This window comes from Antedon bifida, chromosome 1 (assembly GCF_963402885.1).
Source record: "Antedon bifida chromosome 1, ecAntBifi1.1, whole genome shotgun sequence".
Taxonomy (NCBI): domain Eukaryota; kingdom Metazoa; phylum Echinodermata; class Crinoidea; order Comatulida; family Antedonidae; genus Antedon; species Antedon bifida.
The window spans coordinates 31,672,062-31,697,975 of NC_136226.1; the positions used below are offsets into that span (position 1 = coordinate 31,672,062).

General features: G+C 33.5%; 3 protein-coding genes across 8 annotated transcripts; 1 reads left to right on the top strand and 2 right to left on the bottom strand.

Annotated features, from left to right (window-relative positions):
* Positions 1-1,327: 1,327 nt before the first annotated feature.
* LOC144850676 (talin rod domain-containing protein 1-like) lies at positions 1,328-3,985 on the bottom strand. 2 transcript variants are annotated; one of them, XM_078708051.1, is made up of 2 exons: positions 3,750-3,985; positions 1,328-3,055 (listed from the first exon to the last, which is right to left on the bottom strand). In XM_078708051.1, the coding sequence occupies exon 2, from the start codon at positions 2,796-2,798 to the stop codon at positions 1,773-1,775; it is 1,026 nt and encodes a 341-aa protein (XP_078564177.1). In that variant the 5' UTR covers positions 2,799-3,055; positions 3,750-3,985; the 3' UTR covers positions 1,328-1,772. The 2 variants fall into 2 exon arrangements, with proteins under 2 accessions (XP_078564177.1, XP_078564185.1); XM_078708059.1 differs by lacking the exon at positions 3,750-3,985 and adding an exon at positions 3,604-3,733.
* Positions 3,986-4,069: 84 nt separating this feature from the next.
* LOC144850705 (LDLR chaperone boca-like) lies at positions 4,070-6,278 on the top strand. The gene is made up of 3 exons (XM_078708097.1): positions 4,070-4,301; positions 4,549-4,784; positions 4,945-6,278. Exons 1-3 carry the CDS (start codon positions 4,128-4,130, stop codon positions 5,375-5,377), a joined length of 843 nt encoding a protein of 280 aa, XP_078564223.1. The 5' UTR covers positions 4,070-4,127; the 3' UTR covers positions 5,378-6,278.
* Positions 6,279-6,481: 203 nt separating this feature from the next.
* LOC144850601 (paired amphipathic helix protein Sin3a-like) lies at positions 6,482-23,957 on the bottom strand. Of its 5 annotated transcripts, none has more exons than XM_078707940.1 (22): positions 23,806-23,957; positions 20,161-20,361; positions 19,496-19,592; positions 17,142-17,296; positions 16,526-16,799; positions 15,884-16,198; positions 15,187-15,408; positions 14,707-14,946; positions 14,211-14,329; positions 13,732-13,847; positions 13,215-13,429; positions 12,822-12,979; positions 12,174-12,438; positions 11,565-11,691; positions 11,251-11,385; positions 10,712-10,830; positions 10,255-10,441; positions 9,993-10,162; positions 9,625-9,804; positions 9,254-9,426; positions 8,831-9,068; positions 6,482-8,544 (listed from the first exon to the last, which is right to left on the bottom strand). In XM_078707940.1, the coding sequence occupies exons 2-22, from the start codon at positions 20,304-20,306 to the stop codon at positions 8,308-8,310; spliced, it is 3,888 nt and encodes a 1,295-aa protein (XP_078564066.1). In that variant the 5' UTR covers positions 20,307-20,361; positions 23,806-23,957; the 3' UTR covers positions 6,482-8,307. The 5 variants fall into 5 exon arrangements, with proteins under 5 accessions (XP_078564066.1, XP_078564056.1, XP_078564062.1 ...); XM_078707930.1 differs by having other exon boundaries at positions 20,161-20,364; XM_078707936.1 differs by lacking the exon at positions 23,806-23,957 and adding an exon at positions 22,632-22,739.
* Positions 23,958-25,914: the final 1,957 nt, after the last annotated feature.

A 25,914-nucleotide genomic window follows, 5' to 3' on the forward strand; every position in this document is an offset into this window, starting at 1 on the left:
TCTAGGTCTAGCACCATACATTTGTATCACTTTATACATTTTAGTATAATTACATTAAATTGCAAAGATTGTTAGGTATATATTGGTGGGAAATTCTCACTTTTATCTATAATACAGTGATAAACGTGACGGGGGTAAGGAAAAAGGGATTTACAAAAAGGGGTGGGAGGGGCGTCTGCCAGGGGGGTGGGACTTATAAAGCACCATATTTCACTTCTATCAATACAGTAGTTTGATTGTGTTTTTTTTATTCGGATCGTTGGTGAGCGTCTATATAAAAATGGGTTGGGGTTACGTTAAAATATTTACTATCCTGTACTGTAGGTCAAAAACATTTTCAAAATATAGAATATATTATAAAGCAAATAAATACTTTATAAATGTAAACATTTCATAATATTATATAACCAAACAATTTTCTATCATTAAATATGATGGGTTATGATCAAAATTGTGCGAATTGCCGAAAGTGAAATTTTAGTGTCCTAATAAATAAAATCTCAATAAACTAAGACTTGTAAGAAGACTTTGTTTATGTAGAGCATCTTGTGTATATGTTTGTCTTGTGGACAGGATTGCCACCTTTGAGAAGGATAGTGAATGAATTCACTTATGGTTATCCTTGGCAATTTTCCTAAATATATAAACAAAACAATATCAGTGACATTTTAAAATACTTTATATTATCAAAAGAGAAAGATAATTTTTAAAAATTAGGCTTAATAATTGCAATAATTTTTTTGCTGATCTTTACCACAGTGATATGGACATTTATTATACAACATTGTACTGTAAGTGTAAACAAACTTAAATGTGTCATGTAAAAAACCAAAAGTATTAAGCCTAAGAGTTATGGTTGAAGTTAAATCATATATTTCTTATTTTTGTGGTGGTGGGTTTATCTACACTTGAAGCTCTGTTTGCTTAGTACAGTATCTCTATTGATAATACTTTAATTACAATTGACAAAAGATTAAAATCTTACTAGATTAAATATCAACAATTTGAGGAATTACTCATAAATTCAAACAATATTATTCATTTTGAGGGAAACCATTCAGTTACTAAGCAATTGGGAATGTTGAAAAGAAATCTTCTAAAATAATTATAAATTGTCATTTATTTCCTACTGAATCCAGGAAAAAAATCCAAAATAAAAAAAAAGCAAATTTTATGAATGTGGTTTATAATGAACATTAAATTGTATAAGGGATCATGAAAAATTATTCTACTGCAGTAACTGTACTGCAGTAACTGTACTGCAGTAACTGTACTGCAGTAACTGTACTGCAGTAACTGTACTGCAGTAACTTTATTTTGTTTGTTCTTTAACTAATTTTATTTTAGTCAAAAAAAATCGCTTATTGTACAGTAGAATAATTTGGACAGAATCTCTAAAAAATGAAATAAAAATAAACAAGGTGGCTATAACAATACAAATCTGGTTTGTTTTCCCATTAAACATGTTTTTTCATTAATATAAATTGTTTTGTTCAATTATCCACTAAATCTACTTTTGTGAAAATATATAAATATTTCTAATAATATAACATAGTTATTACTGGGTAAATTTACACCTAAATTTTAATAGCTAATTACAATCATTTGCATCAGTTATGGGAAAACGTATAGCACTCTGTACTTGATATAAATGTACATGTCAATGTTAATTCTTCGGTAAGATAGCTTGCAAAACGTGTCTAGATCGTACTGGCTAATGCGTCGTTCGTTTCAGACGAGCCTGATGCTATACTCACCGACGACATCTTATGTCATAAAGTCTCCGTAGATTGAGATCGTGGACTGGAGCTTGGCGTTGAAGATAGCGTTCTTACAGATGCCTTATCACGTAAAGCTTGAGACAAAAGTTGCGAACCGTCCAAAATAGCCGTGCAGCACACTGATAATCGTTTCATTGACTCTGGATTTTTAATATCGTACAGCGCCATCTGTACGCTCTCGCAAAGCCGTACACACGAACTCGCAATACTCATACACCCTCCCAAAATTGCCGTCTGTATCCTTCTGCTGCTGTCTGGCAATTCCGCCGGTAAACCAATGTGTTCGGCTTCTGTGGCATAATCTACTAACGATATGCATGATTGCACAAGAGGTTTGGAAAAAGATATACATCGTGCTCTACTCTGTTCGTCAAGGGTGCTCTTGTATCTTCGAATGCACGACAATAACGAGCTCGTACACGCTGTCACGTTTTTAAGTGACAATCTGAATTGTTCCTTGTGAAATTGGTCCTCACTGGCATCGCTAGCAAGTTTACACGCGTGGGTCAACGTTTCTAAATTCTTTATTAATTCCTCAGATATATTCACTAGCACTTGAGGCGATAGTTCTGAAAGTGGTGTGAGGTGAAAACGATTACTGGCCAATTCAATGTCCACTTTAGCTCGGGTCACTTTATATTTGTCTATGATACCAGGTAACGCTGGTACCGACCCGAGTTCCGTGATGGCTGCCAAGTACGCCGCGTGACTTGAACATTCAACAATTCTGATCACTACATCCGTCAAATCTTTTAAAGTGTCCGAAACATCTTTTAATCGGTTGCTGCGCAATTGGTTCATAATATCACGAGTAAAAACTGTCAAACCCATACTCCTTGCGATGATAATCTCACGACACTTTGAGTAAGATTCACCGAACACAGACAAACTTTCAGAGTTAACAGGTCTCAGGTCGCTAGTAAGTAATAACAGGTCAGTGACCGCTTGCATACGAGTTGCACATAACTCGCAGTCAACACTCAGCAATGCCGGACTATACAACTCATTTGAGGCCATACCTCTTGGACATCCGTATCGGACTGGGTGCTACTGCTACATGTCCTATTCGCGACGTGGCCTGTACAATACATTCTCAATCTGGTCAGGTGGAATACACGCCCAGCAATGATGATGCCTCGTTGCATAAAAAATCTTCTGGCATGAGTCAATATAATGAGTTAGAAAATTGAATTTGTTCAAATGATTGTCAGATAATTAAATTTACAAGTGAGTAGAGTAATCTCATTGTCTTCTACATGGTTACAACGAAAAGACTGAAATAAAAACATTAAAATCATAAGTCATAATGTTACACCTGGTTGACATTATTTGCAGCTAACAAACTACTGTAAAATAATGAATAAAAAATATCAAACTGAAACGATAAATTAAATATTGATTTTATTATGAATGTTTATTGGATTTATAAATGTACTGTATACACAATAAATTATTATGACTATAAAAAAGCATGTTGATGTAAGTAAATCTACAAAGAATAGCGAAAGTAAAAATATAAATTTTTTTTTTCTTAATAACATTTAAAATGTTACTACTGTACATCCTGGATTGTGCTTCCAAAAAAAAAAAATCTCCAAGGAAAACAAGCACCAAAATTCAACTGGAAATATATACCAACAATAACATACTGTGTGTATGATTCATATTTGAATTCTAAAAAAATTAGTAGGATAAAAAGCGAAATTAAAAAATACATCACCTTTACAAATTCACAAATCTATTAAACAAAAAATATGACACAAAACGGAAGATATCACCTCGTCAGTGTTACTTAATTTAGGCCTATCCGGTCGGTACGTACCAAATCTTCCTGTATGGTTAGCTGACTGCTACTACACCGAGCATTAACAATGGACTCGCAACCAGCCTTGTTGATGAATGAACTGTACACCCAGTTGGGTGTGGTCACTTTGCCAGGCCAAACGAGCAAAGATAAAAACTACTCACCACTGCTATTTGATAGAGCTTTTAAATCTCAACATATTTATCAGTTACAATAGCTGAGAGTGCCTTTCAGTACGGAGTCAAAGTCCGTTATTTTAGCGAACGCCCACCACACCATCGATCAATTTCCAGACACAATGTACGCCGTATTTCTTTTTCACATGTGCGCTCTAGATCTCTCCCCTCTTGTTTTCTCTCCATCTATTTTCAGCGAATAGAGGGCGCTCATAATTTCAAGGCTATTGGTTCATTCTTAGCAAATCAACCAATCACTGTGACTAATTACAGTGTGGCGAGTTCCAGTTGGTTGGTTTCTGGACTCATCAAATCCTTGATCGACACCACATCGTAGTTTTTTGTCGATCGCGGAGAGCAATCGCGATGAGGAACTTTGTAGTTTATTTCACTGTTTTGCTAGGTATTTGCCTAATAGCAGGTATATTTGCTGCTGAAGAAAACCCCAATAACGATAAAGAAAGTAAGCCAGCCAAAAAGAAAAAGGATATTCGCGATTTTAATGATGCAGACATTGAAAGACTTTTCGATGAATGGGAGGTAGGTAGCCTCGGTCTCTCATCATTGAGTTACGATCAGGGCAGAGAGCCACAATTTTAGTGACACGTATCCTTATGAAATTAATTAAGCTAGGCCTAGCTCATATTATATAGTCCTAGTAGATATTTAGACCTTCTAACAATTATGCAACATAAATATTCTTAGACTGTTAGACAATATAAAAGCCAATATAATATTGCAAATGCATAAAAATTATTCATTTATCAATTTTAAACATGTTTATTAGGAAGGAGAAGAAGACAAAGATGAAGATGATCTACCAGAACACTTGAGGGAACCACCCAAGGTGGATTTTTCCAAACTCGATACATCCAATCCTGAAAACATGGTTAAAATGACAAAGAAGGGCAAGACACTCATGGTGTTTGTTACGGTCTCTGGTAAACCAGAAAAACAAGAAGCAGAGGAAATCACACAACTTTGGCAAAACCAACTGTTTCAGGCTAACTTTCAGTTACAAAGGCAAGTACATAATTGACAGTACATCATCATAAATAATTTTCTAATCTATGAAAGCGTTAAACTTTACTGATGTTTCTTGTTTTAGGTCTTATGTCTTTTTTTGTTTGTTTCACATACAGCTTATTTACCATTAATAATTCTGTACTGTTTGTTTACATAGGTATATGGTGTCTGATGATAGAGCAATATTTATGGTAACGGATGGCAGTACAGCCTTTGACATCAAAAACTTTCTTATTGACCAAGAAAGATGTTACTCCGTATCAATCGATCAACAAGAATATTTTGGAAGAGGTTCAGATAAATATGAAGGAAAGACAAACAAGAAAGCAGAGAAGAAAAAAGATAAGAAAAAGGACAAGAAAAAGAAAGATAAGAAAAAGAGTGATGGAAAAGATGCAAAGAAAAAAGATGAAGATAAAAGTGCAAAGAAGAAAAAGGATAAGAAAGAGAAGAAAGAAAAGAAATCTGAAGAAAATAAAATAAAGAAAACTAAAGATCGGAATGAGAACCTTATAAATCCTGATGATGAGGAGTTAGCAACAAAAACAAATAAAGCAAAGAAAGCCAAGGCAAACAAAGTAGAATTATAAAAACAAACCGGAAGAAAACAATGTATTTTTTATGTGGAATATTTGCCAAAAAAAACCCCTCATTTAAGTAATAAAAATGTTCTCATACAATCTCTAATTATCTAATACAGGTAATAAAATAAATGAAAATTTAAACATCGTTAAATAATATTAAATTAATTAAACAATAGGTACAGTATTAATAAGTATCAAGGCAGTGCACTACTTATTCACTTTTTAATGTACATGTGTGTTTATGCACCAACCAATTATCTGCAATGGTACATGACAAATAATTAATACAACAAAAAATACATATTTAAATTGTGTAAACAAATGAATGTTAATGTTAGGAATTTAAATGAAAATATGCTAATGGTGACCTATCTTTATTATCAAAAATGATTTTAATTTGTTTAGTTTTATAGTGGCATATATATATTTTTTTTATCAAACTTATTTTGTTTTAATTTTTTATATACTGTATATTAACACTATTATTATGTTTTATATATATGTTTGAATCTCAGTTAGGGCGACTTTTTCTCATTCTCAGATTTCCTCATCTTTATCGTTTCAAATTAATTAAATTTCAGTATATCACCGGGCGGTTTAGAATGTGTTTATATATATATAATATATGTAATATATAAAAATGTTTTAAAATTTAGTAACAGTACTAACACAAAGGGACTATGTTAATTGTAGTATGCTAGCATTTAGTATGCACTACCCCACCTAGAATTCTATTTTCGATGTGTACAAAGTTTGTAAATTTGTATTTAACATTTTTTGTTATAAAAGTGCCTTGGCTAACAAAGTCATGTGTTTGTATTGTAGTTTGTTGGTGAACAAGATAAATGACTAAAAACACAAACAATCGCTTTTTTTTTGTTGTGTATTTGCTTTCCACCAAATTAGATTACCCAACAGAATCAAAGGTGCTACTGCACTTTCGCACCACAATCTCTCGAGCTTACAGAATTAAAAAAAATTCACCCGCTGCGCAGTGGTGGTTGTTGCATGTACAATTGAAACATACGATTATTTATAACTCGATTACACAAAAAATGGAATTTAAGTTCATCATATAAGTGGTCTAAAAAATACACAGAAACAACTGGATTACCTGAAAAAGGAATTTAATGGAGTTCATAATTCACAACTGAACTGTACAAATTTAATCAGAGTTTTCAATAAAGAATAAAGAAAATATTTAGACTACCACCAAACACAATAGTTGCTGACATTTACCGCCAACGTCTGGTAGCATCGAGCTAACAGACATCTCAATTTCCCAATTTAGGCTTTTTATTGATTTTTTTTGGAGAAAATTGAATGTATTGATATCGTGGTGGAATGTTTGCAGATGCATATAAAAGATATCGCCAAGAAATGAAGCTCAATTCTCTGTAAAGAATTCTGAGAAGAGTTTTAAATACAAATATACAAGAACCAAATTGATTATTTCAAGTAAAACGTGTTACTACTACAATATTTTTGGCAGTGGGCGACAGATCAACATTGTATGTTCCTGTAACAATTCATTTTATCAAATAATCATAATTTTTAAAAATACACAAAATACTTACAATAAATAATTAAAAAAGAAAAAACAATATAAAACTTCATAATTTTTATGAATATATTATTAATAGCCCTTATTGTAACATTTTTCCAACTTTCCATACAAAAAATATATAAATATCAATATTGATGCCAACTGCAAGTCTTCATGAACCTCCACGAGTTACTTAACTGCAAACTAACATTATTCCATCTTTTTAAGACAAATATTAGCTGCTTGACGATTAGAGTCGAAGAGCCCCAAAATGTTTATTACGCACCTCAAGTATTTGTTTGAAATGGTCTCATGGGGGAAAGTTGAACAAAAAGGTTTTGTGGAAATGTAGCATGGAACGGATGTAAACCTCTGTCTACACTATCAAACTTTATATGACAGAAAAATGTGATGTGCCCATATATGGATGCGATGACATCATATCACTACCATATTTGGGCACATCACACTTTTTTGTCAAACTAGTTTGATAGTGTAGACAGAGCTGACCAAGATTAGTAATAAACTTGATTACCTATTAGCACATTCATAAACATTATCAATCAAAATGTATAATCAAAATATCTCTCCCTTGTTTTCATGTATATTATTTTGAAAAATCTTATTATGCTTTACATCATTATTGCTTTACTAGCCTTTAAAATAAGGCTGAATGTTTCCCTCTCCTATGTGGGTTACTTTTAACGTGTATTCCAATAAAATATGTAAATTCATCACAATACCTCCTGATAATGTAATCACACTTTAACAAAAATGGTTCCATTGCAAAATAAGTTAAAAGGCATTAAAAGAAAAGAGAGCATGTCTGTGTGCAAAATTCATTTTGCTTCCTGCCTAAATTTAGAACACAAATTAACAAAAAATTAAAAAAGATATATAACTATAAATTATTGTAACACTCAATAATGCTATATTGTTATTGTTCATCATTAAAATAAAATAAATGGGAGTATTGATGAAAAATAGAGATAATTGAGAATGAGAAGACTCCAAAGGAATAATACTTAGTCTCATCTACATAACACTACATTGTCTTGTTAAATACAAATTACTTTATCACACTTAAAGAAACATGGTCTGTCATTAAAAACATCATCAGGATAACACCTGTGTACTGGTCCCAGAATGCGCCGCCGTTTACACGCCTGCCCGGCGATCACTCGGGTGTGTACATATATTACGCAATGACGGAATATCCCGAATCAAATGCAGTGAATAATCGCCCGAACGAACATCGTCTCTACAACCAATGTACATACACTATTTACAAAGTTATCTCAAAATTTGGGACAAAAACATTATGTTATACTTTACAAAGTATAAATACAAGTTGATTTGTAGAAAGTAGGAGCAAAGTTCACGTTTAATTTCATGACTTTGAACTTGTCGAGTCCTCTTTGGGGTAAATAACGGAAAACCTTCGGTATTTGTGCTCATCCGTATCAACTCTACGGCTTTTTGTTTGACACGGTACCAAATCGTCGATGTCGCCCATAAACCAGCGTTCTACCTGCTTCTCTTGGTCTCGGCTTACGTTTTTCCTTTCCCAGCTGTTAAACCATTTGCGGAACTTCGTGTGAAGCTTTATGCTGACTTCTTGGTGGGACTGTGATAGAAAACAATAAACTTCATCCTCAATTTAAATCCACACACAAAACTCAAATTTTACTTGTCATGATTTAAGTTTAGTTTATATTCTTTTAATCTTTAAGCTCTGTCTACACTATCAAACTTTATGTGACAAAAAAATGTGATGTGCCCATATATAGACATGATGTCATATCACTACCACATTATATATTTCACTACCATATTTGGGCATATAACACTTTTTTTGTCAAACTAATGAGATAGTGTAGACAAAGCTTTAAAATAAAATATTAAAATCGTACCTCTTTGGCCTTCTTTAACGCTGTTCTTCTGTACATGTAGTCTTCAGAATTCACAACATACACAATTTTATATGAATTAATGTTAAATTGACACTCCATGTTGTTCATGATGTCAACGCCTTTAAGAGCCTCATCTCCGTCGGCATTGACGGGTGGTGGTGGTGGTTTCTCCGGCGCTAACCTGATGTCTTCAGATTTTAGCAAATTCTCGTCAGTTTGTCTTGTCTGCCGGATATTTCTGTAATTCAAAAAATTAATATTCTTCATTTCGTAATGTATTCCTCTCTTCAGAGAGAGAGGCTAAAGTTGGTTTATCCAAGTAAGCTAGGCACGAAATAGACTAATAATTTTAGCAAATTTTGTATCGATTTATTTTTATATTGTTTTATAAACATTTTGAATAAGTATTATTTTATAGCCTACCGAGGAAGAAAGACTGGCTTCTTGGCAAGTTGTTCCCGAAGTTCTGTGGACGTTGTCTCGGTGTTCACATATTTTTCGACATAATCAGACCATTTCTCTACCTCCACTGGATCCTCACTGTGATCCTCTTCTGTGTCCAGCAATTCTATGGTAATTTTATCATCAGCTTTACTCTGTTAATAAGAAACATTAATGTTATTTTTCAGTTTTCTAAATTTTATTTCAATTCGCAATCAACAGCGGTGAGCCCGCCATTTACAAACTGGAATACATAAAAAAAAAACAAGACAAAAGAACCAATTACAAACAACAATGATGATTTATTTATGACATTGTAACTAAATTTATTAATAAAAAACTGCAATACTTACATAAATAAGTTTAAAACAGTTTTCGTCAGACATGACCTGTTCTGCTTTCTTTTGATATGCATTTTCCAAGCCTGCCCTCATCGCTGCAGATGCGCAAGTGCCACCTGCACCACCTGTCTTTACTTCGTCAATATACAACTCTGTGATTGGTAAACAGTTCTCATCAACAATATGTTGAAGCTGAAAGACAAACAAAATATTATATTAAACCATGGAAAGCTCTGTCTACACTATCAAACTTTGTGACAAAAAAAATGTGATGTGCCCGTATATGGACATAATGATGTTACATCACTACCATATTTGGGCATATCACTACCATATTTGGGCATATCACACATTTTCCATGGAATATTGAGTGCGCTTACCTGTCTTACAAGGTTCTGTACAACCTTATCCAAGGTAAACGTTACGTAAGCATGAATGCCAAACATTTCTCTAAGCTGATCTTCAAACTGTGTACTTTCCATGTTACCATCCAAAAGGTTACGAACCATTTCAAGTAAAGTGTGGTAATATTCCTCAGGTTCTACTTCCACTACAAAAAATGTGAAGAACATGTGAATAACATGTGAACAATAATAAAAATAAAGAAAATGTCTTTATAATATTTTAAAAAGTTAATCTTACATGGTTGTTTGAGTCCAAGAGCAAATGCCGTTGATTCTCGACTGACTTTCCTGTGTATGCCTCCCTCAGTCTCAGCAATAATACGTGCTCGTTTGTACATTTTATTTAACCTTTCACACAATATATTGTGTAATCGGAAGAATAAATACCAATTGTTGTTGACAAAGAATAAGTGGTATACATCATTCTACAAAAAAGAAAAAAAGTTTAGTTCATCAAATCACAATAAAATAGCATGTACAATGATTCAAGAAAATGATGAAATGAAACCAGGATAGAGACCCTAATCAAACTGCAGGACCCAGCCATTATCTCCAGATGTAGTGATACTAATTTAAGGTAGGTTTCACTAAAGGGTATGTATATATACATTGAAACTCAACAGTTCTTTTCAGAAATAAATACACAAGGTGTACCCTAAACCTGATATCAACATATAAGGTAATACAATACATACCGCTTGCCACTGCTCTCCATTGATTGGCCCATTAGATAATAGACTTCTCCTGCTCTTTTTTAAATCTGCTGCTTTTTCTTTCCTTGATGATCTTTCTAACGGATCATCAGTTTCCATATCTTTAAAAAAAAACATAAAACAAATAAATAAAGATGCCTTCAACAATATGTTGGAAAAATATGGTAATGATTTTAATGTTTGTGATGTTAATATTTGAGCAAATGGCCGAGCGGTTAAAACAAGGGCATCATTTGAGACAATTTTGAATTTTCTAAATTTTTCTGTCTTTGTAAAGCACATTGAGGCTTTCAGCATAATGCGCTATATCAAGTACCAGTTATAATTATTATTAATTAGGGAGTTACCATGGTGAATTGGTTCACAAAATCTGATAGGACAGTGATTAATTTACTATTGGTAATCCTTGGCTACAAGTGCCTAAAGACATAACAATTTTAAAATGACTGAGATCAATACATTTACTGATTACTGACTGATTACGGATTACTATAAATGGTCATCAATTTATTAATCCTTACCCTCGTCATCTTCATCCTCGTCGTCATCATCTTCGTTCTCATCATCCGATAACTCTCCTCGTTCTCGGAACACAAAATCTGGCAGGAAGTGATTCAACAACTGTTTGATACGTTGTTTGTCTTCTTTTTGAATACCTAGAAACAGACAAAAAAAAATCATTTTGTACATATTTCAATTTCAATTTATTTCCACAATATAACAAACATATAATATGTAACATAATGATAAACTAGTTTGTTAATAAATAAACTTGCATATTATAAATACCATGAAACGTAGTTCAGTCATGATATTAATATTTATTTACACTCACTGGTTTGTCTTTTAACGTGATGAATAATAAGAGCTGCAACATCCTCCATAATGTGGACGTCATACAATTTCAACATTAAGTGCGGGTGATTATTATCTTTGCCGCCCTCTACAGATGATTCCTGCCTCTGTAACAATAAACACAAATAGTTTAAACTTTCATAAACACCCTTGTGCTTGGCCAAAATGTAAAGCTCTGTCTACACTATCAAAGTAGTTTGACAAAAAATGTGCCCAAATATGGTAGATATGATGTCATCATGTCCATATATCACATCACATTTTGTTGTCACAAACGTTTGATAGTGTAGACACAGCTTAACAATGCTAGCAAAGAATTATGTGACCATTGAGATCCGATTTAGTGTTCCAAAGGTTATAAATAATACTAATGTCAACCACGATGTACGATATTAGAATTTTACATTCACTTGAAACTAAATCTCAATATTAAATGGTTAATTAAAAAAACATTAAATGGTTTTAACTAAAATTATTTGTATTAAAATATACTTCATACTAAGTATATTGAGAATACTTGTGAAAAAATTAGTAATTCTCGGGTTGAAGCAAAGCTACTCCACAGTAGTTACAAACAATTAAAACATACCTCATCGAATATACTTTCTATTTCATTCAGTAAGCTCTTTGAGCGAAGACTCCTTGTGTCGTTTTGTTTAAAATTGATGCCTTGATGATCCAAGGATTTGAGGTAATATTTTTCATTCTGTTCACGCCAGATTTTGTTGAAACTTCGTTGCGCATCTTTCCACTCCTCGTCTTTTGATTTCAGACGACGAAGGACGAGCGGCACCGCTACAGCTGGGTTTTTCTTTAACCCCTCAATAATATCATGGGACTTATCTCCATAAATTCTATCAAAATAAGTGCAATGAAATAAAATTTTTTTTAGGAGTGTTTTTCAACTTCATTTCATTAGCAGTAGGCTAGTATTTGGGAATAAGTTTACACAATAAAGGTACAAATATCTAAGCTCTGTCTACACTAACAACTTTATTCGACAAAAAAAATGTGCCCATATATGGACATTATATATATTAATTAACAAATAATTAACACAAAAAACTTTAAAATGAAGAAAGGGTTTCCAACGAAGATTACAAACAGGGACATTAAAGTAAAATGATGAACAAGATGAAAATTAGAATTAAGCTCTGTGTACACTATCAAAGTTTGATATTGTAGACAGGGCTTTAGACAGTTATATAGGAAGTAGTAATATTGTTATACTGCGTACCTTTGAATAGCCTTCCTGTGGATGGTTTCTGATGTGCCTCCTAAGGCATTGTCCATTCTAAATTTGGATTGTTCCTCCGACGACATTCGTTGTAATTTCTTGTTAACATTCTCAAGCACTCGTATCGTAGCCATATTGACTTCAATCACAATATCAAGCTGCAAAAAAAAACCAAAAATCATAACATGAAAAAGAACCAATAGCATTATCAAACTGTCTGGTAACTTCAAAACGAGCACAAAACACCTGACCAATTAACCGTAGTGTTATTTTATTTATAAATTAACCAAATGCAAACAAATTGGTTACACAGATATTACAGCTTAGTTACAAATGTCTAAAAATCTTGCCATGTGAGAGTATTCCAACAAAAAACAAGAGCATATATTTTACCTCATATCTCTCATCTTCACAGCGATAAATATGTTCTTCATATTGGGTTTTCCGCGAATTCACAAAAGTTGAATCTTCGGACCAAGACGGAAACGACACCCAAGTATCATTTAGCACTTCATCGCAAAGTTTAGATCTTCCCGTACAACGTGGTTGTTGGTACGTCTTGGGCAACGCACGGTAACTATGCCCGCATCTCTTGCAGTGTGTGAAATCTATCGAAAAATGTAAGAAATAAGTAAAATAGAATAATCACAAATTAAAATGTAAATTGTTGTTTATTAAAACAGTTTGGTGTCCCCTAAATTGGGGTGTCCGATGGAAGGGAGTCTGCTGTAATTTTTTTGCCAAATTTTTCTTTTTTTTCCGTATTTATATGGTATTTTTTTTATTAATTTTTACATGAAAATAATCAATGTTGATTGAACGAGTTGTGCTGTACATCAGTCTCAGAATAAATAAAGTTTATATATATATATATACAATGACTGTGCAAATAAACGATAAAAGTACTTACTTATTTCGGTTGCTAGTTCGCCTTGAGACCGTTCTTTTGGTGCCATGTGATCTACTTTGTCTGATTCTTTGTATCCAAGAAACTCTTTGAACCATCTGAACAGCTCAGGGAATTTACTGTTAAAAATAATAATAAATGTTACATTTTTAATTTAAATCTATTATTTTGGTTGTTTTCAGGCTTTTACTCATTATGGAGTGGAGTTGTGGCTTGGTGGTTATGATGCTTGGCTACCAATCCAAGGGTGCTGGGTTCAAGTCCTGTCAGGATTTTTTATGACAACTTATAACTCCACTCCCAAAGACTTGTAATAAGTCTTTGTTTATGTAGAGCATCATGTGAATATGTTTTTGATTGCCACCTTTAAGAAGGATAGTGAATTTGCTTATGGTTATCCTTGGCAATTTGCCTAAATGTATAAAAACAAAACAAAAAACATATTAATTTAAAAATTGGCAGTATGTTTATAGATGACTTACCCCAGAAATGGTGTAGCAAGTTGGACCAACTCAGGTCTGGATACAACCTCCTGGTTAAACAAGACTAAGCAACGTAAAAAGTTCTCGTAAACCTCTTGATTTCGTAATGCCTTTCGAACCTGAAGTGAAGAAGAAATTGGACATTTATAGTATAGTAGAGATTGTGGATTTTTATCTTATTCTTTTACACGTATTTCCCAACTTAATTTTTACATCCACCTGAGAAGCTCTAAACAAAAACATCTTTTCCTTCAATAACAACATACTGGCCATAACCGTGGATAAAGCTCTGTCTACACTATCAAACTTGTATGTGACAAAAAAATGTGATGTGCCCAAATATGGATATGATGTCATATCACTACCATATTTGGGAATATCACTACAGTACCATATTTGGGAATATCACTACCATATTTGGGCACATCAACACTTTTTTTGTCAAAGTAGTTCGATAGAGTAGACAGAGCTTAAGAGAGGAATAATAGCTGCGTACCTTATCAAAGAAAGCAAACTCGCTCAGACTGCCATGCTTGCCAGCTTCAGCCAATGAGATGTCCTTAACTGAGCTGATCTTGATTTTCTTGGTAGACGATGGGGCAGATGAGATTGCGGGTCTTTTCAAGTGGCTTTTTTTCGACGTCTGACTCAAGGGTTTTTTTACGATTGATGTGTGATCATTTATGACAGGTGCACAGCGAGCATGTATAACATCTTTAGAGAATGAACTAAAATCCTACAAAAAAATATTTGTGAATAACTAAACAATGGTCGACAAATAGAAGGTTTGTGGTACACATGTTTTCGAAAGGGAATAGAGTATTGAGAGCCAATTACAGGATGGATAACTTATTTTATAATTTATCGGGCTTATAAAAGTCTCATTGGAGTTCAAAGAGTTGTGAGTTACAACCCTGGCACTGGGTCAGGATTGAACCCCGGACCTTGGGATAGGAACGCTTCAGTTTTAACTTACTGTGCCTCCGCTACCATTGGCATCTGGTAAGAACTGTCCAAATTCCTGCAACAAATCCTCTTGATTCTGGAACAGCTTAGCAACTTGTTCAAAGACTTGTGATTCTGTCAATGTTGGCTGATACACACCCTGCGACTCCTTGACAGCACGCTGCTCCTTCTGGTATGTGTGAAGGATCTCCAAGAACGCCTTGTAAATTTCTGGCTGCCCTTGAAATCGGTTCTGTCATAAAAATAACAAGCTTAAGATTAAGTTCTGTCAACTGTCAAACATTATGCGACAAAAAACTGTGATGTACCCATATACGGACATGATGTCATATCACTACCATATTTGGGTACAAACTAGTTTGATAGTGTAGACAGAGCTTTAGAGAACTTTTGATGAGCAATATCTCTTGGACCTAGAAATCATTAAACTGTGCTGAGGTATGAAGCAGAAAACAAGTCTCAATATCCCAAAATGCACACATTGAATTAACATAGTTTGGTCGTCAGTTGACATCAAAAGCTCTCTACTACTGGAAAATCCAGTCTCCATATAGCTGTTAGCGTTTCATTAACAATTACATTTTCATGACGCCGCGTACAGTACATTTCTCAATGATCAAGTCATTATTGTACGTACATATTTTCTTTTCAACAAAACAGTCCAGTATAATCTAAAGATGATGACAAAATTATAATCAAAGAATTACCTTTATCTTATTAACATAATTGATAGCATGGTTGAATTCAACTGGTTGGTTGGCTTGATTGCCTTGACCCTGTGATTGTGGAGGAGGTGGTGGTGGTGGTTGTTGCTGCTGCTGGGATGGTGGCTGTGGTTGGGACTGGTGTTGTGATGTTGGTGGTTGGTTAGAGGATGGAGCTACTGTATGGCCTGCAGGGATTGGTGGACCTGCAATTGTGGTGGGTGTGCTGCCTTGTTGATAAACTCTAGGCCTAGCTCCTCCTCCTCCTCCTCCTGATGAGGGTAATGATGACTGCACTGGCTGTTGCGTTGAAGGCTGCTGGAAAGGAAACAAACAAAATGTTACAAAACAATGAATCTTTAAAAAACCCACATTTTTATATTCTTTTTAGTGGATGTAAAAAAAATTTCATATGCATCTAATAGTTAGAAACTTGCCAGTTACAGGATGGATAAACTATTTTATAATTTATCGTGCCTATAAACTAAGTCTCATTTGATGCTTAGGGAGTGGAGTTGAAAGAGTTGTGAGTTACAACCTGGCACTAGGTCAGGATTGAACCCTGGACCTTGGGATTGGAATGAAGCCACAAAGCTACTGTACACTGCTACAAACTAATAAGTTGGTATTACTATTATACTTTACCTTATCAGCTTGTTGCGGTGCAGGAGGAGCAGCCGCAGGGGGTTGCTGTCCACTAGACGGACCCGTCGGTAAAGGCGGCAACCCAGTTGAGATGGACTGCGTAGTAGGTGGTGCCCCGTGCAACCCAGGATGCGTAACGCTGATCTGCGTTGGATCGTTAACTTGGACTTCTATCTTATATCCAGGCGGAAGGAACGTATTAAAGCCAACAATCAGGTCAGGATGGCCCTTGAAGAGGTTGGACACTCGGTTGATAACTCCAGGAGTGTCAATGCTGAGGGTAAAAAACAATGATTTAAGGTAAAAGTAGAGGGGTGATAACTATAAATGCAGTATGCTTTAAAACAAATTTGTGACATTTATTTGTTAAATCAAGTATAAAATAACAAATTTATAACATATTTCTGTGACTGTGAGAAATAAAAATTGAATTAATAACATTTTAAACTCAAAACACAAATAGGGTAGCATCATCATCATGCCCATATATGGGCACATCACATTTTTTTGTCACAAAGTTTTATAGTGTAGTCAGAGCTTAATACATCTGCAAGATAATTGATGCTAGAATGGCATGCATGAATGAACACAGGATAATTGACTGCGTTTATCTTACCTTTGTGACTTGAATTCTTTCATAATATCTAAGAAATCATTGTACACTTGCGGTTGGTTTCCAAATTGAAGTTTAACTTGGTCCAAGTAAGAGAGGGCATCTTCTACTTTTAGTCGTTGAAATTGCTGCTGGCCCTGCACATGGCCCAGATTTGCCTGTCAAGATTGCAATTCAATTTATAAATGATGATGATTTAATAGTTATTAACATGGCTCAAAATTCACCATAGAAAAATAACAATTCGCTAGTAGTTTTTTTGTTTGTTAATTGCTAGTTTTCCTATCGTTAATTTCAAAACTAGCAAACATTTGCTTGTTGTAATTTCTGAAAAAACTTAATTGAAAAAATAGTTATTAAATTTCGAGCCCTGTGGTAGGAATCTGTTGTATTTTTAAATATTATTAAAATTCTGAAAGCTCTGTTTACACTATCAAACTAGTTCGACAAAAAAAGTGCCCATATATGGTAGTGATATGCCCAAATATGGTAGTGATCATGTCCACATATTGGCATCATATTTTATTGTCACATAAAGTTTGAAAGTGTAGACAGAGCTTTAAAAATTGAATAACATTTATTTATACTAAGGTGAAATACTTGTTATTTAAGGGGAAAGTTTGTGACAGCTGAATACAGCCATGAGTTTTCTGCAGTTTGATGAAAGCAAAACAGTTTGCAAGATCTCATATACAAATGATTTATTTTTTTTTATTTATTTTTTATTTTATATATATTTGTCCTCAAGCTTAACTGGAAACTGAGGAAATTCGGATTAGGCCCTCCACGGACCCACGGCAGCCAGCAGTGCAGCGCCTACCATATCAGCACACCGGGAGACGATCCCCTACTCTTTTCGAATAGTGTACCAAGTTCTTTAACGTGCACTGTGTTCCAAGTACTGTTCATAAAATAATTTGTTATCAATTTATCACTGCAGATGTCAACATTTATTGGAGGCATACTAACACACACACAATCCTAACAATTCACAGTGTAGGTTGATGTTATCATAATACACACGGCTAAATCCCAAGGGACACATTTATATTTATTTATGACAACAACATAACATAATGTTCTTCATATTTTCATAAAATTATGAAAATAACCAGACAATGCTAATAGCTACCACCCTAGGCTTAATGCTAAGTGAAATTTCCTGTCACCAAAATGGCAAAACATTCAACAGTTTTTTTTCTTCATTCAATTGGCATTTTTTTTAAGTCAAAATAAAAAATGATGTATATTGTGAAATGAGACAAAATATGTATCCTTCATTTTCAAATACGCTATATTTACTCTGAATTAACTAGAACCAGTGATGATTGCTGTTAGCAATAAAATTATTGAAACTAATCACATTAAATCATTGCCAAATATAGTAAAAATTGGGAAAAAATCCAAGTATCTCAAGTACAGAACTGGTCCAGTTGAATCATGTGGTATATAACTTTTTTTTTAAAGGAACTACCTTTTTTTTTTAATAGAAAAAGGCTAAAAAACATAAACAGATGGTTGATCACTATTGACCAGCCAAATATTGTTGGCTATTGCGGCTTACTTTGCAAATATCACAAATACTGTAGTACTGTGTGAATATGGATTAAGCTCCACTACCAGTACCACAGAATTATTAGCTGAAAAGGATAAATCGAACTGACTTAAGCTTGGTCTATATTATCAAACTTTATGCGACAAAAAATGTGATGTGCCCATATATGGACATCATGATGTCATATTACTTCCATATTTGCACATATCACTACCATATTTGCACATATCACTACCATATTTGCGCATATCACTACCATATTTGGGCACATCACTTTTTTTTGGTCAAACTAGTTAGATAGTGTAGACAGAGCTTAACAACATGTCATTATTTACAGTCCAGCATGGTAAGTAAGATACTGTAAAATGAATTCCTTTCCAACCTGCCTACATCCCTATTACAAGGGCATCCTTTCAACGTTATGCAAAAGACTGGCTTTAACTGTTTGCAGAATTCAATGGAGAATACATATCTGGTAAATATATTTGATAGTCACTGTATTATACAAGTCGAGTGGTCGAGCGGTTAAGGCAGGGGCGCCATTTACCGTACCTAAAGAGCCAACAATATCGGCATGGGTTCTGGTGGTGGAACAAGTTTTCTCGGAAAAAGAATATAAACCGTAGGTTGAGTGTACAAACCCAGTTCATCATTCGAGGCGAGTAGGGGGTTACCCCGGTGAACTGGTTCACAAAATAGTCCCTGTATCAGGGGGATTACCACCATTTACTACTGGTAATCCTTGGCCACATGTGCCTAAAGACATAAAATAAAGTACAGCGAAATAAATTGGTATGTTTACCTGAGCAGGAGATGAGTGAACAGCTGATTGCTGGTGAGGATGGGGTGGTGCCACATGGGGCTGATGATGGATTGAACCATGGTGTCCAGGCTGTTGTCTGTTGTAAAGAAAATTAAGAGAATATGCACATCAAATGTGCCACAAAAACAAACATTTCATTAATTTACACCAAAATGTTTTAAAACTTTGCAACTTTTTTTTTTCTTTTCAAAATCGTAGACATTTTTATTGGTTTATTCAATATATTCTAATATTTGATAGTAATTAAAAACATTGTATGTGCTGAAAGGAAGCCTAAATAAGTTTAACTTTACGCCTAGGCCATTTTATGATTTTATCTATGTACATTGACACTAATTGCTAGTATAAAGCTTTGTCTACACTATCAAACTAGTTTTACAAAAAAAGTGTGATGTGCCCAATGGTAGTTATATGACATCATCATGTCTATATATGGGCATTTTTTTGTCACATAATGTTTGATAGTGTAGACAGAGCTTTAGATGACTTTATTCACAAGAGCATACTGTACACACAAATAGAGTACTGTATCTTGAGTATAGTCCCACCTCCACAATTTGGACAAATTTCATGTAAAACCCAGGAATCTACAATATTCTTGAAAAAATACTAAAACACATTGTATTAAACTAGAAAATACTTACGGATACTGATACTGCACTCCAGCCATTGTTTCCCCTGGTATCTGATCAAAATTCTGTGGTGTTCCTCCTAATACTCGAGGTGGGAAGTTTTCCGGTCCGCGTCTCTGCTGGAAAACCCCTTCTTGTCCGTCAAGGCCACGTTTCATAGTGTCATCTACGAAACAGGTGGCTGATTCTGGAGCTGAGAATCAATCTTCGTAGCTATATAAAAAAAAACCATATATTTAATAAATTCTGCTCAAGAAACAAACAGTTGGAATTGGATTAATTTTAATCCAAGCATTTGAATAACCATCATAAAATTGTATTATTTAAAAAAAAATTCTAGTTGATTGTAGTAATGGTACATTGATAACAATCAAAATAAATGTTTTTTTATTTCTGCAATACATACTCATTGGATAGGTTTAATTAAAAAAGAGGAAAAATGTTCTATACAGTAAAGAAGTACAGTTAGATATTTCAGAGTACAAGTTCATTAGTTTGAAATCCTAATATGCAATGCATTATTTTAGTATATAAAACCAATTAACTACAGTACAATATAGTATGCACATCAACTTTTAAAATACCAATAAATTAGATACCAGTGCTATAATGCTATTTCTATCTTCTTTAATTAGTTGACATGTTTCATTCCATTAAACAGACAATTTAACATTTTGCTGCATTGTTATTATTATTATTATTACTTGCATTAGAAACTATTTAATAAGCGCTACTGCTATATTTGATAGTCTTATTGTCAGTATTTCTATTAATTATTATATGTTTCATTGTATGTCTTTTTTGCTGTTCTTTCAAAGGACCTCATTGGAAACAAGTCCGTAGAGGACTTTTATGAGTTATCCTTGGCATCCTTTCTTGTATTATTCATGGTTTTTTATATACGCTATTTTTAATTGTATGTCTGTGATTTTTTATGTACTGATGCCGAAATAAATCAAATCAAATTACTCCATTTTCTTTGTTTAAATTGTTATGTTCAATGGTTTAATTTCAATTTGTATTTATGAAATGCAATGAATTATGTTTTAGGCCAAATAAAAAAACAATTTTACATCATATTTATAAACACGATTTAAAACATGGACATAAAACTAGTATTTGATTAAATATTGGTCTTTAATGAGGGTTAAATGTTAGAAAAATTGCTTGCTCCTCCTATTTAAATTCATAAACTGAAAATTGTATTAGACATTCTAAAGCCGCTAGCTTTTGAACCATTTTGGATCACAAAAGGCAAACTGCTGATTCAATTGGCAGCTTGCCAAAACTACTTACAGTACATGAAACATAATGCATAGACAGTGAAGCAAAACACATCAACAATAATATCTGTAGTGTAATAACTAAAGTGCTGTATATTTTTGTTTTAAATCATGTTGTGGTAATATAATGACACTATACCCCAGTATATGGACTAATATAACGTTAAAATCCAATTGAGAAATGACTTTGAGAACGCTTTGTTATTAGGTATGTATTCTTCACCTACTGTATACGCCATGTACAGTAATGACAACTTCCTACCCTCTCCTAATTATTAAGTTCCTGAAAAAATTCAATGTTTTCCTGACTTTTTATCACATTTAAACCAATTTGCAATGTCAGTCAATATTCTCAAGTTATAGGGGATGGGCATCAATAATAAATTAGAATTTTCCCTTTTTGAGAAAAAAGTTTTGATACTAAATGCATAATTAAAAAAAATCGGCCTAGTAATTATTATCTATACAGATTAATGAAAATACAAACTAAACGGGCGAAATTGTCTAAATGCAGCAAGTACAATTAGGCCTATTTTTATAAAATATATTCTACTACCTAATAGTAATATTATTGAGAATTAACATACTGTACTTTTTACTTTACTAGCCTACTCAACAAGGTCAATCAGTTTTTTTTTCCTTGATTGAAAATATTTCTCTCCCTTCATTAAAGAAAAATATATATTTCAAAGAATCAAATATCAATGATGGAGAAAACAGAGTAACCTAGGTCTAGTCTAACCTAGAAATATGCATTTCAAAATTGAACCCAAGCCGTTTGGGACGTAAGCTGTAGCCTACCTACACACGTTTTCAAAGTGCATAAATTATGGCGATCGTATCTGTTGTTGCACAGTCAGCAAACAACAATACATTTTCGGCTTCTTCCATTATTTTCGGACATTTATTTATGATCATTTTATATGGAAGCAAACACACTCTATTCTAAAATCATTTGGGAACGCAACATTCCTGCAATTTATTAAATTGACAACTCTATTTCCCAAACAAACTAAATTGTTCAATATCAATCTTCGTCCACTAAACAATCGAAGACATGCCCTGCTGCTGTTGCCTGTTGTGTGTGTACAACGGGGCTGTTGTTTTTCAAACACCACATCGTGATTTCAAAACCGTTTTTAGAGCTAACTAGAATTACAATTGCTACTAAAACCCTCCCATTTTGTCCCTAGTACATACCGTTTTAGTACGTGTAAAAACCAGTTCTGTTTAGCATAAAAAACGTCAATTTAGTAGACTTTGCTGCTTCGTGCAAAGAACAACAAGACCGAGCTGAGGTATATTTTCAAACATGGCCGACTAACCCATTCAGTTACATGAACCACTTCGTCAATAGGGTATTAAAAAACGCAAGTTAAGATTTTTGTGTACCAACATTCTAAAAACGTAGGCAAATATATTTAAATAATATCTAAAAAATAACTTCGGTTTATTTTAAAAGACGTAATATATTTATTTCATAATTTATATGTATGATATTTATAGAATATATATACTAATAGAAAATAGTTCCCCCGACGAAAAATGGTATCAACCTATAAACAAAATCGACCAAAAACCAGGAAGCCCGCTAAACACCAATTTTAACATTACAAAAACGACCAGAGCAGCCACTTTACAACAACCTTTCAATTTATAAGTCAATGAGTAAAACAAAAAAATCAACCGATTTTACCTATTTAAATTGTCATGTATAATTTCAACTATTTTATCAATTTATTTAACGTTTGTTTCAAGTGGTATGCCGCAACGACAAATCGTGTGTGTGTTAGATAGGCATTTACTACACTGTCTGTATGCCTAGCCTAGAGAGTGCTGCTGCTGCTCTGTTTGTGTATGATCTCAAAACCCAACTCAATTGACGTAAGTAGTTATGATATCCCAAAAATTAAAATAAATGTAAGACTATAATGAAATTTTATATAAATATAAATCATACTCTAAAAACTATGGAGGATAAAAACTATGATTTATACCAACTCATATGCACTACTTCACGGCTACTTTTCTATAGAGATTTTGACACGCATTACAAAAACGTACAGAGCAGAGAAGCATGAATGGTACTTTTGTAGGCCTGGGCTTAGCTCATTAGTTTTAACATATAAAACAAGAATTTTACTATGTCTGTACACAACGTACGTGTTTGCTTTTTTAACAAAGTACTATTTATTATAAGTAAGGTATAGCCTGTATTGTGGTTTGTTTATCCTTGAACGTTGATTTCGAAATCGTAAAACCGTACGTCAACAAATTTACAAAAATTATGAAATTAAAAAAAAAAACAAGTTAATTTATATTGAAATTAAAATTATTAATAAATTAGATTTTATTTTAATTAAAATAATCTTACATTTTGCAAAGATGTATTCGATTTTTGAAGATTGTTGATGGTTTATGGGCTCTCTTCATCCGTCCTTTTACGAAGACAAATCGGCTTCAATTGATGACGTCACTAAGCTGCTATAACAAGAAACATCCAATCAAAAGCCGAGATTTTAAGAATTTCCCCCGCGTCGGTTTAATTAATGCAGACTCCTCCCCCATTTCGTCAAAGAAAACAACACTTCCGGATTCGCGGTACATTTAAACTGAATCTGAACCAAAGTACAGCTAGGCCTAGTGTATAATACTGTATTATTCTTTGTCTTCAAAACAAAAAATTATACAGTAAATATTCTCATTTTTATACGTGTCAGTTCAAATATCTAGCTGTTATTCACGATCACTTTTTCAATTTTCGAATAACCTTTTGGTACTGTGGGGCACGTATTTGGAGGGTTTTCAGAGATGAGATGAGGGTATTGGGCATGTCGGGGATGGGGGTTCGTAGTTGATCAAGGAAGTTCGCTGTAAAGGGGAGGGGATTCGCCCTAACCATAAACACCCCTCCTGGTTACAGGCATGTACAGTGCTGAATTCTGAAGCATTATCTTATATGGATATGATGGGTCCGTCGTCGCAACAACTCTACTACTAAAACTAATATTTAAGTTGGTATAATTATTATTATTATAATGTGTAGGCATTACAGTATTACTTTGAGATTGTCTAATAATTCCTATGTCATCATTTGAATCATTCTGCTCATTGCGTTCCACAATTCGGACAGTTTGATAAAATCCAACAACACCACATCACCCCCACCCTGCTTGTAAAATTACAACTTTAAAAATGTTTAGGACTCTCTCATCTTCTCTTCCATCTGGACACTCTATTGAGTAAAAAGTGCGATTTATAAAGTACTACTCCTCCCTTATTCGTTGTAGCATTGAGCTGGGATTTGGCATGAATATACTACAGGGACATGTCCTCAAAGCTATAGAGCCGGATTTTTAAATTTCAAACCGGATGCAGCCATATGACGTCTCGAAGATGGTACCATATAGCCGTATTTGGTAGCGAGGTTATTGATGTGTATGTGACGTTACATCCCGTCTTATGACGTCATTACAGCTTCTTTTGCTGCTGTACCCCGAGTATCGCACATTCGTGCTTGTTCTTCTATTCAAGTATTTGTATTGACTGAAAAAATAACACTACAATAATAATCCATGATTTTTTTTTATATAAAAATCATCTTTAAAATCTGAGTATTCAAGTTTCCTATAATTAAACAAAATAAATGTATTTAAATCTCTACTTATTGTATTGTTATAAAAGTATTGAACCAAATCAGCAGTTTTCATTATTTTCATAGTTTGTAAAATTAACTTGAAAAATCAATTTATTTTCAAGGAGATATTATTTTTCTATTAATGTCCAATGTGACACTCTTATCTTATCACAGTAAAATAAGATTCATAGTAAAAAAAAAACATAATTAAAAAAAAAAATTATACTATTATTTTATTATTCTCAGCTGAAATTGTTTTATTACCTCGTGGGTATAATTAACATAACTAGACAAGGTATATATGTTTTACTAGCATATCAACTAGTAGGTAAAACCAATAGATTGGATGTATAAAAATGTATGTTAAAAATTATTATATCAAAACTACAGTACTGTTCTCAAATCTGGACATATTTTGTCATAGAAGATAATCAATACCTGATAATCGATATCATTAAAACATAGCTTGACATGTGTTAAGGACTAGCATGTCGAAGTGTGCTAGGACTAGCATGTCAAAGTGTGCTAGGACTAGCATGTCAAAGTGTGCTAGGACTAGCATGTCAAAGTGTGCTAGGACTAGCATGTCAAAGTGTGCTAGGACTAGCATGTCAAAGTGTGCTAGGACTAGCATGTCAAAGTTCATGTCAAAGTGTGCAGCATTTTTGTCTTTACATTTATGTTTTTATAGGACATTGATAATGTCTACAGTTTTGGTCACAAAAACAGAATGTTCGATAATAACTCACCATTAACCCCCCTCCCCCACCCCAACTAGTGTTTACCTTTTTTTTATTGTGGTATAAATAAAATTAGTAGACCTATAATTATTTGATTCGTACATTA

Bases quoted from the DNA above. Each gene is read 5' to 3' on its own strand.
- LOC144850705 (XM_078708097.1), top strand. From the start codon at position 4,128: ATGAGGAACTTTGTAGTTTATTTCACTGTTTTGCTAGGTATTTGCCTA. The intron at 4,302-4,548 runs GTAGGTAGCCTC...CATGTTTATTAG, and splicing joins GACTTTTCGATGAATGGGAG to GAAGGAGAAGAAGACAAAGA. The intron at 4,785-4,944 runs GCAAGTACATAA...TTGTTTACATAG, and splicing joins GCTAACTTTCAGTTACAAAG to GTATATGGTGTCTGATGATA.
- LOC144850676 (XM_078708051.1), bottom strand. From the start codon at position 2,798: ATGGCCTCAAATGAGTTGTATAGTCCGGCATTGCTGAGTGTTGACTGC.
- LOC144850601 (XM_078707940.1), bottom strand. From the start codon at position 20,306: ATGAAACGTGGCCTTGACGGACAAGAAGGGGTTTTCCAGCAGAGACGC. The intron at 16,199-16,525 runs GTAAAGTATAAT...TTTCCTTTCCAG, and splicing joins CACCGCAACAAGCTGATAAG to CAGCCTTCAACGCAACAGCC. The intron at 11,692-12,173 runs GTATGTTTTAAT...TTATTGTTACAG, and splicing joins TAGAAAGTATATTCGATGAG to AGGCAGGAATCATCTGTAGA.